Raw genomic sequence first — 15,287 nt, 5'->3', positions numbered from 1 at the left:
AAAGTTTTAAACCACACATTAAATTATTAAATTTAATTGATAAGATATTGAAGTAAAAAAATTAAGGGATTTCTAAACTTCAGATCAATACATATTTTTCTTCAAAGATATTGATTCCCAATAAATGCCACTGAAATGGAGAAGCAGCCTGTGGGAACCGAGGCGCCCTGGTGTTGCTGTGTCCTGAGCCCCGTTTCTATTTTAGACAGGCCCGACCCGCTCTGAAAGATGAGCTGGGTCCCTCTCAGGCGGCCTCCCAGCTCCCAGCTCCTGCCTCCAGAGTCCTTGGTCTCTATGATTTTTACTTTGTCAGCGTTTGTAACAGTTTCGTCCTGTCTTGCAACCATGACCCTGCCCTTGCTGTGTCTTAGTTCCATATGCAAATGAATTCTGTGGCCAAACCCCGTCCTCTTACTCCGGCTCCTCGATTCCTGAGTTTTCGCTTTAATCAGCTCCTACTTAGCTGGGTTTCAGTGTCTAGTCTTTCTCCCATGAAGGGCTTGTGGTTGATACATTCTCTAAGAAAGGCAGTTAGAAGACAGACAAAAGTGTTACCGCCGATGGTTAGATGTCCTAACAGACGAACAGAAATAGAAAATATATTTAGATACTTTACAGGAAAATTTGCTGAAAATGAATTGTCCAAATGGACAGAGCAAATATAACAAGAGACAAAGACATGTGGTTACTATCAGAGCAGCTCACTTTTTATGTCTCTAAGCCTGAACGAAGTATAACCTTCACCCACACTTGGGATAAGAGTTACTTACCACATTAACAAACACCAGAGACTGTGATACCTGCTGTTTGTTGGCAAGGGTGTGAGGGGACAGGTGTGTTCATAAACTGTTGGAAGGATTATAAACCGGATTGACCTTCCAGGATGGCAGCTTGGCTACGTCAATCCCAAACCTCTGAGTTACTTGGCCGTCCAGGTGAGAGCCATGCTGGAGCCCAATACCCCATTTCTTCTGCCTGCAGCCATAGCAAAGTGACCCCCTTTCCTCTCTACATCTCAAGTTCCTTCCTGTCCAACTATCTTCTCCATATTACTAGTAGGATTTTAAAAATCCTTGTTATTAGGAAAGTTCCCTTGAAAAGTTAGAGCAGAAGCATGAACTTCCATGTCATCCAGTCTTAATGCTTATCAACCTTTTATCTTTTATTTCCTCTGCTGCCAGCCCCTTCCTTCCTTTTTTTGGTCAGAGTATTTCAAACAAATGATCACTCTGGTTCTTTTTATAAATCAGGATAGCTAAATTCTCTTCCTACAGGTTGGAGCCTGTTACAGATCGAAGGCTGTGTCCCTCCAAATTTGTATGTTGAAGCCCCAACCCCAACACAACGGTATCAGAAGGCAGCCACCGAGAACCAGGAAGAGCACTCTGATCATGAACGCAATCGGCCAGCACCTTGATCTTGGGCTTCCCAGCTTCCAGACGTGGGAGTTGATAAATTTTTCAGTTAAGCCATTGACTGTGGTATTTTGATATGGCAGCTGCAGCTGGTTAACACAGAGCCCAAGCCTCATGATTCAGCCCGTTACTCATTCAGTCTAAGTGCGTCCTCTCTCAAACGGAGCCGCTGGCAATGGCCAAGGACTTTGTTTCCCGAAAACCAGCAGATTCTCAGCATCCAGGCCTTTGCATATGCCCATCCCGAGGACCTGAAGCTGTCCAGTCTCCCTCCACAGTTCCACTGGGCATCTGGTGAATTCCTGGTCCCCTTTCAACGTCCGGGTGAGACATGTCCCACACAGCCTTCTCTGATGGACACCCGCCGTCACCTCCTCCCCAGTCAGCTCGCTTCTGTTAGCACGCCTGCTTGCCTGCCTTCCTCGGGGGAGACTGTCTGTATCATCTCTGAACCCACAGCCCTAGCCTGGGCCTGGCACTTAGGAGGCACTCACGGGAATGTGTATTAGAGGCCCGTAAGAGTGACAATGGCTCTAGAAGAAACAGCACTTTAGCTACTGTTTCAGAACCCTCCTAGAATGAGGGCAAGAGGAGGAGAAAGGAACAGAGGGTCAGGAAGAGAAGGAGGTAGAACCGGGGGTGGGGAGGGGGGGGCGGAGCTGGGCACCTGGAACACACCCTTATTTAATCTTCTCTGGCCAGCTCTGTTATTCAATTCAAGGGCCTGTGGCGAGCCCTTTCATCTGAGAGTCCACGAGCTGCAGCTCCTTAGAGAATCCCTGCCCTTTGCCTCTGTGTATGCCCTACAGAAGTCTATGCAACACTGACCGTTCTATATGTGGCAAAGTCTAAAAGATTCCCTGTCTGGCCCCTCACAGAAGAAGTTCGCCACTCCCTGCTCTCCCGGGACAAATCGATTTTATAGCATTTATATCTCCCTAGGCGTCCTGTAGGGTGCGGTAAGTTCTGTGCTGTTGGTGAGCTCATTCCGCAGACCTCGGATTGCTTCGTGCCAGGCCTGGCGCCAGGTCAGGCAGCACTGGATGGCGAGCCGCTGAGCACATCCTGGGTTCTGAATGCTGGAGAGACAGGCAGGAGGACAGGAACTGTTAAAATACAAAGCAGAATCAGAAACACCCACCTCCCCAAATCCTCTGTCCATTTTCAGTTATTAGCCAGCTGTCGGCAAACATCGGGGCAAGAATCCATAACACGCAAGGACTGGACTTGTGATTTACACACCGTCTCCTCCCGTCCACAGGGACTTGACAGGTATAAGACAACACATGTCTAGAAAGATGCGAGTACAGGTGACTGGAAAAATATAAACAAAGATAAAACAATTGCCTACCTTATTTAACGCAGACCTGTAAAAATGGTTTAAAAAAAATCTCGCAGAAACGAAAGCAAGACAAATGTTGACAGAACACATGGGACCCATCAGATCCGTTTCTGGACATCGTGTCACACAAAACAAGTGACATTCACACTGCTGTTCTGGCAGTCCTCCTCAAAGGAGAACACAGGAAATAACGCAGGTCCCACACGGCCCTTGGTGGGCAACCATCGTGCTGCCACCAGATGCGACATGCAGGAGGCATTAGCGACGATGGGTTGAAAGCACAGACCCGCCTGGTGCTGCCTATGGCTGCTTTTCAAGCCTTTTCAGTGAGTGGAGGCCAGGGGACCGAAGTCTCAGGGAGGCTGGAAGCGCCACAGGACTGGTTCCAAGGGAAAACGTCACACAAATTAAAATATACTCACACTCATTTTTATACAACTTTCGAGTCTGTGGCATCAACAGTCCAGGGAAGCGCACTCTGTGGCTTCGCGTCCTATTGTCCCCACCACCCCTGCACATTACAGGCGGTCTGTGGGCCATAGTTTGACAATGACAAGCAGGCTATTAAATGAACCCCCCATTCCCCCCAGAAACCCCCCCGCAGGATGGAAAACTATGTATATTATATGGTTACAGCTAACTAAAGCCACCACCACTGGGGAACATATGTAAAATGTTAGTAACGGCTGGGCTAGCATAGTGGATTTTAGGTAATCTTACTGTTTCCCATTTTCCCTTTGGTAATGTGGTTTTAGTACTTTTATAATAAAAAAATGTGCTCAGAAGACTTGCTGAGTTGCTAAGCCTCTTGGGTGGTAAGAAAATCTGAGGCAGACAATCACAGTACTCGTTTTCAAGGCTGTTTTCAATTTTGGTATTCTTACTTGGACTAATTTTAAGCAATGTAGGATTACAGGAATGTGAATCATAAGTTACAAATCTGCTGTAGGTTGATTGGAGGCCAAGGACCGAATTCATACGAAATGAAATGAAGCCCATAAACAAGAAGGGAGGCGCGAGAACAAAGCCGAACATGAAACTGTCCTGGGTGGACGACCTCTCCACTTCCGGCCCTGAGGTGTTGCCCTGAGGGCTGGAAGCTGTCCTTTAGCTCAGCTGGGAATCAGCTGCACTCTTCTCTAGACCTGTTACTTCCTCTGAGCAGTCCGCTTACTTCATCCCCGCGGGGTGCCTGGTGCGGATGCTATGCGACACACCCCAAGCATGTCACGGTTTGAGTAATAGGTTATCTGGCCACAGAAGCGAATTCAGCTGAGTGGCTGTGGCCACCTGGACCTTCTAAAGTTCCCACTTCTCCCTAATCCCACCACCGAAAGCTTCCCTGAGTTTACATCAAATACCTAATTCAAGTGAACGAAAGGACTGTTCCTTCTCTGACAATAAAATGCTATACTTTTATTTCTTTGCAATGCAGTAGTTAAAATGAGCAAACTCCTACTCCTAATTTACTAAGAACTAGGTCTAGAATATGAGAAGCCGCCGTTCCATTGGTTAGCACCTAGCTGGTAACCCAGATTAACACTGAACTGACCGGGGGCTCAACAGAGAACCACATTCCCGGAAAGCACTCATATTTTCTAATGTTAGGGATGTGTCTTGTGAGCTTTAAAGAAAAATCCCTTGCACACAGATGTTTCTAAACACACACTGAATCAACGACCAGCGTAGTGTTGCCGATCCACCCTTCACGGCGAAGGTGTAAGAGGGAAACCAACGACCCACGCCAGGCCTCATGACTTGAGCGTACTTTATTTTGCAGGCAAGAACGCAACAGACAACGTAAGGGTCATCAACACCCAGAGCTCTCAGTGGCGAGGTGACTCGCGTCCGGAAGAGGGCTGAGGCATCCTGAATTTCGAGAGGTCCAGGTTTAGGTCTAAGTAGGTGTACGTGGTGTAGTCATGATGCTGAAGGTTCTTGTAGGTGGTGTTGTCAAACGGCTCGGCGGGCACGGCGGTGGGCGCGGCGGGCTCTGCAGGGGAAACACGCAGTGAGCACTTGGGACAGAGAAAGGGTTTCTTCATAAGCCTGATATCAAGTGTCTAATTAGAAAAGCCCATGAAAGCAACAGTATCTTCAAAACCAAAATCAAGGGATTAGCTGAAAATCTATTCTGAAACACATGGCCTTAACAATGTAAGAGATCGAAGTTATCATAATGTGTCTTAACATCTTACTTCATATACTTCTAGAGCCTGGACTTCTCAGAACTTTGAAAATGCCTATGACAATTACAGTGGGACTTTCAGGTCACATATAGATGCAGGAAGAGAAAAATGAGATCTATTAGAAATCTGCCTATAACAGAAATAAACATCTACAGAAGAAAATTTTCAAAAGCAGAGTACGTCTGAATATAAGAAAATTAGATAACTCCAACAGTTTTAATAACAACACAGTTAAGGGGTAGTGGAAACAGGATGTGTAGTTTTTGTCTTAACTTTTTTGGAGAAAGTTGGTATACTTTATAGTCAGAGTAAAAAAATATTAATTTAGCGTTATTTCCATAAGTGGGGTGGGGGGAGTTAAAATCCACACACCTAGGTATTTGGTAATCTTAAAAAAGTGTGTGGTTGAAGTGAAAGAAATATCGCTCTCCAGCAATGTGGGGAGCAAGATGCAACAGCGGCAGGATAAAGCGCGTGCGAGACGCTAGCTGAGGTCTGGGTTAAGTTCTCACTGATCCCAAACTTCTGTCACTGGGGCGCTCTCCACTTCTACTAAGGCTGCACAAAAATAACTTAAATACATTCCCCCGCTATTTGAATTCATACCAAAAGCTTTTTCATTTTTATTTAAACAAAAATGATGTCTAAAGAGCTGGCATCTTTCCAATCTCCACAAGTAAGAGTATGTTTGATGTGGTGTGGGGGAATCTTCACAGTGAAGGGAAACGTGGGTATGGAAAACTCATCAAAAACTGATACCCCTGGAAGGCACAGAGTGGGGTGGGCTGAGTGACATTTTGGTGCACCGCACAGACACAGCCCTGTGCTCCTGGGTGGCATAGTTCACTTCCAAAGGGCAAAGAGAATATTGGAAAATTCCCACATCCATGAGAAATTAGAAGGAGTTTTTTCAAAAAGACTGGCAATCTGAAAACCCCAAATTCTGTTTTTCTCCGGAAGATCCAGTACTCCTCTCCAATGCACGGCAGACTGAAACAGGGGCGGCAGGCAGTGCAGTTCCTGAGGTCTTGAGCAGCCTGGTAAACCCTGGCACTTTGCATATTAACGACAAACAGAGAAAAGGAGGGAGGAAAACACGTAAATTCTGTCAATGTAAGACAACCAGGAACGATAATGACTAGATAACATAAATTAGGCAAAAGGGCGACTTTAAAAGAATCAGAAGCAGACAGGAAGGAGCTGGGTCTATTAGTAACGCGTTTTAAAGATGACTTGAAGAGACACAGATCCTGACATTGGAGACCTACCGGAAGCACACTGTATCTTATAAAGTTCAATGCACACACACAAAAAGGTAACAAAATAGGTATAAAGTTTCCTTTAAAGCTTTGTGGAAGTAAAAAAGCCCTTCATAAAAATGGATCATAGAAAAAATAAAGCAGCACACTGTGTTTTTCAGGGAAAGCGGAAAAGGAAGCATCCGGTGAAAAGATTTACATGGTCTGTGGCTGCCTTCGGGTCACTTACTACTGGAATTCCTGAAATGCAGGTTTTCCCTCAGGCATGAGGACGCTACAAGCGTCACCTGGGAGCTCACCTGAAGACCACCAGACCCAGTGTAGCGATCGCCCTTCACATGAAACGGGACGTCCCTTTCCACTCAGTGAGCTGCTTTGCAAGTCCGTGAGATGGAGCCTGGCACATCCCCCACAGGTAAGGGTGATGTGTTCAGCTGCCAGTTTCCAAAATTATACTGGTCAGAGAACGGTCAAATGTGAGGGGCCTGCTCTTTCGTCATTCAGACAGACTGCACTGCTTGTCTGAGACAGTGTGAATCGATCCTATTTCTACTGCAGAATCTGACCAGGTGTAGTGCTTCTGTACATCCTACAGTTCCTCAGTCTCACTACCCCAAAGGACAAGGAGAGTTCTCAATGGTCAAGGTATACCCTGTGTGTCGTCCTGGTCTCCCACTTGGGCCGCTGAGTCTTCAATAACTTCGCCCTCTGCCTCAAGCTTTAGTACCGCTGTCTTTTCATCAAAAATGTCTTTATCATGAACAGGAACTGGCTTCAAATTTTTTATTGGCTCTTGATCTTCCAAAACCTCTTTGTTAGCTTTTGAGATTCCTTCCACTACCTGCTTCCCCAGATTTTCTTTTCTGAACGGGGAAGAAGCCACCTCCCCACTAGGCTCTAGTACTTGTTTTTCTAAATGTCTTCCTCTGGTCTCAGGAGGCGCTGCTCGCGGCCGTCTTCCTACGGTGGTTTCTTCGGTCAGTCGAGTGCGCACTGGGCCGCCACTTGGTGGTGTAGACAATCCTGATTGTGTATGGTCAGGTGAGATACTTCTAACTTCAAAGGGCTTTTGGCTCTCTTTATCTAGTTCATTCAAGCTAAATATTTTCTGCAGCTTTTTTTCCTTTACATTTTGCTTCGTAAACTCTTTATCTACTTGTGGCTTGGGTACTGTGGGTTTTGGTTCATCTTTTCTGACCTTTAATGGCTTCACGGAGGCCCCTTTCTTCTTTGCCTGACGGGGCCCTTCTGGAGAGGTGAGGTCCAGATGTGGCTGTGGTGACCAGGCCTTCTCTCTTGCTGATACCGACATTTTGGGAGCTCTATTTTCAAAGGAATGGGAGGCCTCTGCTTTTGGACCCCTTCCTTTGCCTTTGCTCGTCACTTGAGAATCAACTTCTGATCCATCCCTCTCCTCGTCAGACTCTGAATCGGAGGAGCTGGATGAAGACGAAGATGAACTGTCTGTCACTCTCCTGCTCTTCTGAAGAGCTTCAGAATTGGAGCCCTGTTTTCTGAACGAAGACGGAACTTTTTGAGGAAATTCTACCGAAGTCTTTCTTGACAAAAACTTTGAAACCCCTTCATCTGTGAACAGCACGCTGTCATCAGGGTTAGGGCTAGCTACTGTCCCACCTTGATTCACAACTGAAGAGTAAGAACTGGGTGAAGTTAAGTTTTTAGATAATTCAGCTGCTGTTGGGGTAGTTAGTAGCTTGCCCCTCTCCTTTGGGTCCACTACATCTAGGAAATGGCATAAAGAGGAGTATTATTTTTAATATTTAGTAAACAATCTATATTCATCAAAGTCACAGACATTTCATCATATACCAACCAACTTGTCATTTATAATATCTTCAATGTAATCATCCTAAGAAACATTTCAGGGGAACCCACCCTTAAGTGAAAGTCAAGCCACATGAGGGAATAGTAAGAAATGGAGATGCTTTTCTTAGGAACTGGAGATTCTTAAAATGAGGATTTTTAACAACAGAAATAACAAACTTGTCTACATTTTTCAAAAGAGAGATCCTTTGATAATTATTTTTAAACTATTTCATCAAATATAAGACAAACTATAATATAAAGATATTTTCAGATGACTATTAAAGTTTTACAAATGTATAATTTCTGAAAACCCTAAAAAACTTGTACTTTTCAAATATTAAAAAAGTTATCCATATTGTATGAACTTGAACTTTCTGGAAAAAATAGCAAAGCAAAAGTAGACAAAAGCCTGGTTTGGGTTTAGGGTGTGCACACCCAAGTGTCTAAGAGTCGGGGGTTGGAGCGAGGGGATAATGTAGTTCAAATGAAGTTGTCCTGAGGAAGGAAAGTCCTTCAAGATCATAAGCCATTTGAAGATTTCTTCAACTAAGGAAAGCAGAAGTATTGTTAGACCACGAAAGTCTAAAATAATTTAATATCATATATGTCACTGGAAGCAATAGGTTTTCAGTGTAAAAAATTAAGTAAGTACAAATATAAGTCTTATATTTTGTCAAGTCAATTATTTAAAAAAATGAAATCATACAGTACATTGAGAGAATTTCAATGTCCTCAGGTGGTAAATCTTTTCTAACTATATAGATTAGAAAAAAATATAGGACATGCTTTTATAAATTAAAATTAGTTTTTAAATCTAAAGCAAAATTTAATAAAATATTACAAATGAACAAACTCTAAATCTGGTCTTCATTTTCAAGTCTAGGAGTCTATTATATACTAAAACGATCTCAATCCTAACTTCTCCAAAGTGGAAAAAATGTATTCCTAGCTTTACTATCTTACCAGCATCCAAAAAGGTTTTTAACAGTTTCCTGAGCTCAGTGATCTATATACAACAGAATGAAAGAAAATGATGGAAGCAAGCTGAGGATTAACCAAAAACCAGACATGGGCCAGAGAGGTTAACGGGCAGGGTGAGAAGACAGGAGAGACCAGCTGGAGCATGAGCGAGGGTTAAAAACTGTCACCCCACCTCCGTACCTGCTTCATGCCATGTCTGATTCTGCGGCTCTGTGCCAGCCCAGAATGTGCATTCTGACTGCCCAGAGCAGGTGCGGATGCAGGTGACTCTCAGAACTCACATGGAGCTCCAGGAACACGTTAAACATAAAAAAAGAGGCAACGAAGTGCATACACACTTGAACTCTCCCTTTCTCCCTGTCTCCCTAAACCATACCTGATGCGGCTCAGAAATTCCTAACGGTACTGTGTGCTGACCTGCAAAGCTCGATAGCCCATTCACCTGCATCATTAATCTACTTCTACGTGGAGCCTAAATTTTCCAAGTATGAAAAATTAATTTATACAACTCAACATTAAAAAAACAAAACAAAACCAACACCCCTCCCCTGAACAATCCAACTTAAAAAATGGGCCAAGGACCTGAATAGACACTTGTCCAAAAAGGACATACAGACAGACAATAGATATATGAAATGATGCTCAACATCACTAATCACCAGGGAAAAGCAAATCAAAACCACAACGAGATACCACCTCACACCTGTCAGAACTGCTGTTATCAAAAGCAAACAGCCCTGGGCGGTGTGGCTCAGTGGACCGAGTGCCGGCCTATGAACTAAAGGGTTGCTGGTTCCAGGACACATGCCTGGGTTGTGGGCCAGGTCCCCGATTGGGGGTGCACAAGAGGCAACCACACACTGATGTTTCTCTCCCTCTTGTTCTCCCTCCCTTCCCCTCTTCCTAAAAATAAATAAATAAAACCTTCTAGAAAAGAGAGAGAACAAGAAGTGCTGGCGAGGATGTGGAGAAAAGGGACCCCTTGGGCACTGTCGGTGGGAACGCAGACTAGTGTAGCCGTTGTGGAAAACAGTAAGAAGATTCCTCAAAAATTAAAAATAGAGCTGCCATAAAACCCAGCAATTACACTTCTGAGTATTTATCCAAAGAAAAGGAAAACACTAATTCAAAAAGATATACGCACCCCTATGTTCATTGCAGCATTATTTACAATAAGCAAGATATGGAAGCAAGGTAAATGTTCATCAATAGATGAACAGATAAGGGAGAGGTGGTACATATATATATCACTGAATATTACTCAATAAGTAAAAAAAAATCTTGCCTTTTGCAACATGAATGGACCTAGAGGATATTATGCTGAGTGATGTAAGTCAGAGAGAGAAAGTACTGTATGATTTCACTTATATGCGCGATCTGAAAACTAGAACAAATGAACAGGCACAATGAAATAGAAACGAACTCAGATACAGAGAACAAACGGATGGTTGTCAGATGGGAGGGGATGGAGGGCTGGGGGGAAAGAGGAAGGGGATTAATAAAAAAAAGCTAACTTAAAATAAGGCTTATCTTAGGCGGCTCTGAGTAGAAAAATTATGCCTGAATCTTCCAAAATTTGTTGTGACATCTTTAAAATTGTAAATAAGCTTACAATTGATGCATCACCTACTAAAAAAGGGAAGAAAATTTCAAATGGGATTAATAATGATATAATTTAAAATGTTGGGAAAAGACACTTCTGTCATACGAAAAAGAATGCTTTCAGGTTTCCTTTATTCGTGCTAAGTTGTTGGGAGAGTCCCACAGAAAGGCTAACAGACTAAATTACGGCCTTCTGCTTTTTATTAAGAGTCAATTTCTGACCCGCTGCAGCCCAGCCTAGCATCCTCTTTGTGATTCGGAAGGGAGCTTGCCATCATGATCTGGAACTGCCACCGAAGTGCTAGTGCCCACACCAAGCCTGCATTCAGTAGTGCAGAGTGATGTCCCTGGAAGACAGCACTGTCACATGGAGGGACAACGGCTCTCACTTGGAATATAAGTATGACTTCCCCTGAGTTTTCATGAAATCTCTGACATTTGTCTAGAGGCAGGATGCTGATATACCTGACAATGTTTTAATTTGGTAGTGACTTTCCTTTAAAGACAAATGTAACGAGACACACCCACGGCTGGCAGGGGTTTAATGGGGCAATGCTCCCTGCAGGTGAAAAGCACTTCTGTGTCTTGTGCTTACCGATCACTGATGCTTTGGGAAATGCTAATGTCTGCCACATCCATTTAGGAGAGTAAGTTACTTCTTTTTCTTCATAGAGGGATTATGATTTTTTAAACTCTGAGTAGCGTCGTTCTGAAAACTGTGCACGCGCACACATCCCATCTCTTTGCACCACCCACACTGACCCAGCGAGGCTGGCAGCTCACTGACCCCACTCAGGCCCCAAGGGACCAAGGCTCAGGGGTCTGCAGGGTTGCTGTGTCCAGAGGCAGAAGCTATGAGCCCAAGGCCAACTCCCAGTTCCATGTTCCCACCTCATAGCTGCACCCCAAATTGTCACAAGATGAAGCACCCCATTTCCACTCACATACAGAAGAATGTTTCTAAAACGGGGCATCTTTGGCTCTGCCATGGTATTTTAAATTCTGTTAATCCAATTTCATAAACCTATGAAGCAGGATTGCAGATACAAGATAAAACTTCACCAAGGCTGAGGATAGCATTAGTAATGAAACTCAGCTACTCATTCACCAGTCAAGAATGTCAGAAACATGCCAGCCACAATACAGGACTTAAGTGACATTCTTATAAACATGTTTTAGGTGTGATAATGCTATTATGGTTATGCCCACAACAAGAAACAAAAAGTTCTTATTTTAAAACTTATGGGTTAAAGAAGAAGAGCACCGGATTTAAAAATGAAGCAGGTACAGGTGACAGGGGCCGAAGACACCACCAGGAACGCGTGTCTCCTCAGCCGAGGTCAATGGCGCAAAGGCAGCTGGCAGGCTGGCACTCTAAGCAGAGTGCCGGTATCTTATAACCCACTCACGTGTTTGTGTGCAGGCCAAGGAGAGACAAAACAAAAGAATCTAAACACGTTCAAACTGAGAACATGGTATTACCATGAAAATAAGACAAACTCAAACGATCCTTCGAAAGCCCATGTGAAGATTAAAGATTTGCCAAGAGACTGCAGATATTACATATATTTTTGAGACTTAACTACGGTTTCATCAGTTAAGACTAAATGCAGCGGATCTGGATTTTAATCAATGAATAATAAGTGGGAATGGGATATAAAATTCTCAGAAGAGAAGTACCAGTATTGAAAACATACTGTTGAAAATAGAAAAAATAAAAATAAAATAAAACAGCCCTGGCCGGGTGGTTAGGTTGGCTGGAGCACTGCCCTGTACACCAAAAGGTTGTGGGTTCAATCTCCAGTCAGGGCAATCGATTGATGTTTCTCTCTCACATTGATATTTCTCTCCATGCCCCTCCCCCCAATCAATAAACATATCCTTGGGTGAGGATTAAAATATAAAATAAAATAAAACATACTGCTGCATTTCCTCTTCTTCTTTAATGAGGATATGCTACGTTGGTATTCAGGGGAAAAGTGAAGTAAAAACTGGTGATAAAAGTCAAGGTGACTGTGCAAAGAGCTGGAAACGAAGCAGACATCACGGATGCTCCGTCAGATTGAGTCATCATGAAAAACGGTGCCAGCTCTTAACTCTCTTCCCAGCCACGAAAGAATGCCTGCAATCCTGGACTGTGGCTAAGCAAAGCCTGGGACCTACAGATGGATCTCAGAACGTCGGGAAAAAAGTCACAATCAGGAAAAGAAAAGTAAAGTGGGATTCATGGGAGTCCAGGGTCTGTATTACGGCCATATAAATACCCAGAGCCTTCACACTCTGTACGCCCTTCGGGGCCAAAAGTTGAGTAAAAAGACTGTTAAAATGTTGTGGTGTTTGGTCTGAAATCTGTTACAGATCTTTTGTCTGATTATAATCTGGATGCTGTTGGAAACAAAGAAGCATAAATTACATGGCTAGTAAAACTTTTTTATTCGTGGGAAGCTAACTGGTTTATTGGCATTCTTTTCACCCATGACTACCATTAAAATCTTACTTTTTGGTGAACTTTGCTTCTTGGAATTCGGTGGCAGTCCCTTGTCACTCTTTCCTGATTCTGCAGAGAGGGAAGCTGTAGAAGCAAGTCCTCGACACACTTGTCCCTCTAGGAGCACAGCCTGACAAAAGAATTAACAAAGAAGGATACTTTAGGAATCTAAAGAAAAAACAAAATTGAAAGACTCACAGACACAGAAAGCAGACTGATAGTTGCTAGAGGAGAGGGAGATTGGGGCACAGGTGAAAAAGGTGAGGGAATTGGGAAGTACAAATTGGTAGTCACAAAGTAGTCACGGGGATGTAATGTACAGCACAGGGAATATAGTCAATAGTATTACAATAATTATGTATGGTGCCTGGTGGGTACTGGAAATATCAGGGGGAACATTTTGTAAGGTATATGATTGTCAAACTGCTATATTGTATACCTGAAACCAATATCATACTGAAAGTAAACTAATTGAAAAATAAAAAATTATTTTCAAAAGGCTATTTTATTGAAATAGCATTTACAACAGCTATTAGTACATATAAATGTTTTCCTTTGAATTCACATGGCATATTTCTAATGATTACAATTTTCATAATTACGTAATTATAGAAATTATGGGAAATACAAAAAAAAAAAAAAACTGCATTAAAAAACCCACCTGAGTTTTTTAGTGCAAGAACATGCACTATTAACATTTGGGTACTTCTCTAACCAGACTTTCTTCCGTACGTACATTTTTGTAGTCTCCAATTAACTATTAACTACAAAATACTATGATTCTTTTTGTAAAATGTTTTTCTATACTTAGAAAGTAAATTAGAATAAATACTACTTAAAATAGTATTTTAAAAGTGATGTAGATGAATAAAGAGTGCTTCAAATTCGCCTACAATATATCATAAGTGGCAAGCATTTTATAAACTGTTAATTTATTGAGCATATATTTACTAAGACCTACTCTGTGGTCTTAGATGCTCCACGTAAGAACAGAGATGCCTTTAGTGCATACATGAAGGAGAAACTGTTTTTCACTGTACTCACGTGTGTATATGTATATATGAAAGCAAAAAAAGAACTCGTTTGTAACTAGATTTCAAGGAGGAAACAGACTCTGAGAATAGATCTCCCATGTGTACTTTAAATTATTTATCAATGAACAGTTATTGCTTATGTAATAAGAACCTTTAAAGATTTCTAATGTAGTGAAGTGGCCTTAGCTTTTCCACATGGAGAAAGAAAGCCCTTGTTTCTTCCTTTCTTTTCACAGACCAGGTAGTGTAAGCTGGCTTCTTAGGGCTGCGAAACACATTTCCGGGTCATCCCGGGGCCCAGAAGTTCCCTATTTCTTCTCCTGCTTCAATAAGTAAAGACACAGTCCCGAACGGTTTTGACAGACCACGGCGGCGCACGCACACCGGGGGCTCCCCAGGGCATTCGGGCTCCGTGGGAGCCGAGCCGGGGTCAGGGTTCCACTCTCCACTCTCCGGCCCCCACCTCCGGCTGCCTGCACGGGCCAGGCACCCTCTCCTCCGCTGCGGAGCGGGGTCAGCGCTTCCCCAGGAGGGCCGAACATGGCCGTCAGGGCCGCGCCTCTTGCCCCGGCCCTCCGCGGGCTCCCAGCCACCGGCCTGGCTCCTCTATACCTTCAGCGCCCTGGCTTGTCCTTGCCGGAACAGAAGGAAGGCAGCCATCGCGGTGACTCGGAGGCGGGCCGGGGGAGGGGTGGGCCGGCAGGAGTTCGCAACCAGACTGATGCGACCGCGGCGCGCGCACCGCCGCCTGAAATCCCACCCCTTGAGCCTAGGGCACCAATCACAGGCAGGGGAGGGCGGGATAGCAGCCGCTACGCTCTCATCACCGTCTTAGTACCCGCCCTCTAGGTGGAGGGCACCAATTATAAGAGAGGACAGGAGCGGTGGGGCGGGGCGCGGAGGCGTGGTCCTGCGCACGCGCCCCAGCGAACGTCAGCTCTGTGCCAGACTTCCCGAGGCCAAGCTCCAGCGGAGTCCGCAATCGCAGGCCGGTGTTTCTCGCAGCCCCGGGCAGCCCCGCGGTTTAGGAGCAGGACCGCCTCCTGTCAGTGTGTGCGGAGAACGGACCCCAGGGTGTTTTCTCCGAAGGTGCACAGACTTAAGACAGTGCCTGGAGCTTTTCTGACCCTGGCTAACAGTCCCCTAATGT

The 15,287-nt window shown here is 44.2% G+C and overlaps 1 protein-coding gene across 2 annotated transcripts; it reads right to left on the bottom strand.

Annotated features, from left to right (window-relative positions):
* Positions 1–4,508: 4,508 nt before the first annotated feature.
* On the bottom strand, positions 4,509–14,881 carry NDUFV3 (NADH:ubiquinone oxidoreductase subunit V3). Of its 2 annotated transcripts, XM_090272001.1 has the most exons (4): positions 14,750–14,881; positions 13,113–13,233; positions 6,857–7,948; positions 4,509–4,750 (listed from the first exon to the last, which is right to left on the bottom strand). In XM_090272001.1, the coding sequence occupies exons 1-4, from the start codon at positions 14,795–14,797 to the stop codon at positions 4,584–4,586; spliced, it is 1,428 nt and encodes a 475-aa protein (XP_090128127.1). In that variant the 5' UTR covers positions 14,798–14,881; the 3' UTR covers positions 4,509–4,583. The 2 variants fall into 2 exon arrangements, with proteins under 2 accessions (XP_090128127.1, XP_090128132.1); XM_090272006.1 differs by lacking the exon at positions 6,857–7,948 and having other exon boundaries at positions 14,750–14,843.
* Between the last annotated feature and the right edge of the window lie 406 nt (positions 14,882–15,287).

Source organism: Furipterus horrens, unplaced genomic scaffold, assembly GCF_987537825.1.
Source record: "Furipterus horrens unplaced genomic scaffold, mFurHor1.1.pri manual_scaffold_1, whole genome shotgun sequence".
NCBI lineage: Eukaryota > Metazoa > Chordata > Mammalia > Chiroptera > Furipteridae > Furipterus > Furipterus horrens.
Note: the sequence above shows the minus strand (reverse complement) of the source record. Positions and strands in the feature narration are given on the sequence as shown.

Coding starts and splice junctions, on each gene's coding strand:
- NDUFV3 (XM_090272001.1), bottom strand. CDS start 14,797: ATGGCTGCCTTCCTTCTGTTCCGGCAAGGACAAGCCAGGGCGCTGAAG. Junction 7,949..13,112: donor GAAGCAAAGTTCACCAAAAA/GTAAGATTTTAA, acceptor GCCATTTCCTAG/ATGTAGTGGACCCAAAGGAG. Junction 4,751..6,856: donor AGACCAGGACGACACACAGG/GTATACCTTGAC, acceptor TTTCCCCTGCAG/AGCCCGCCGCGCCCACCGCC.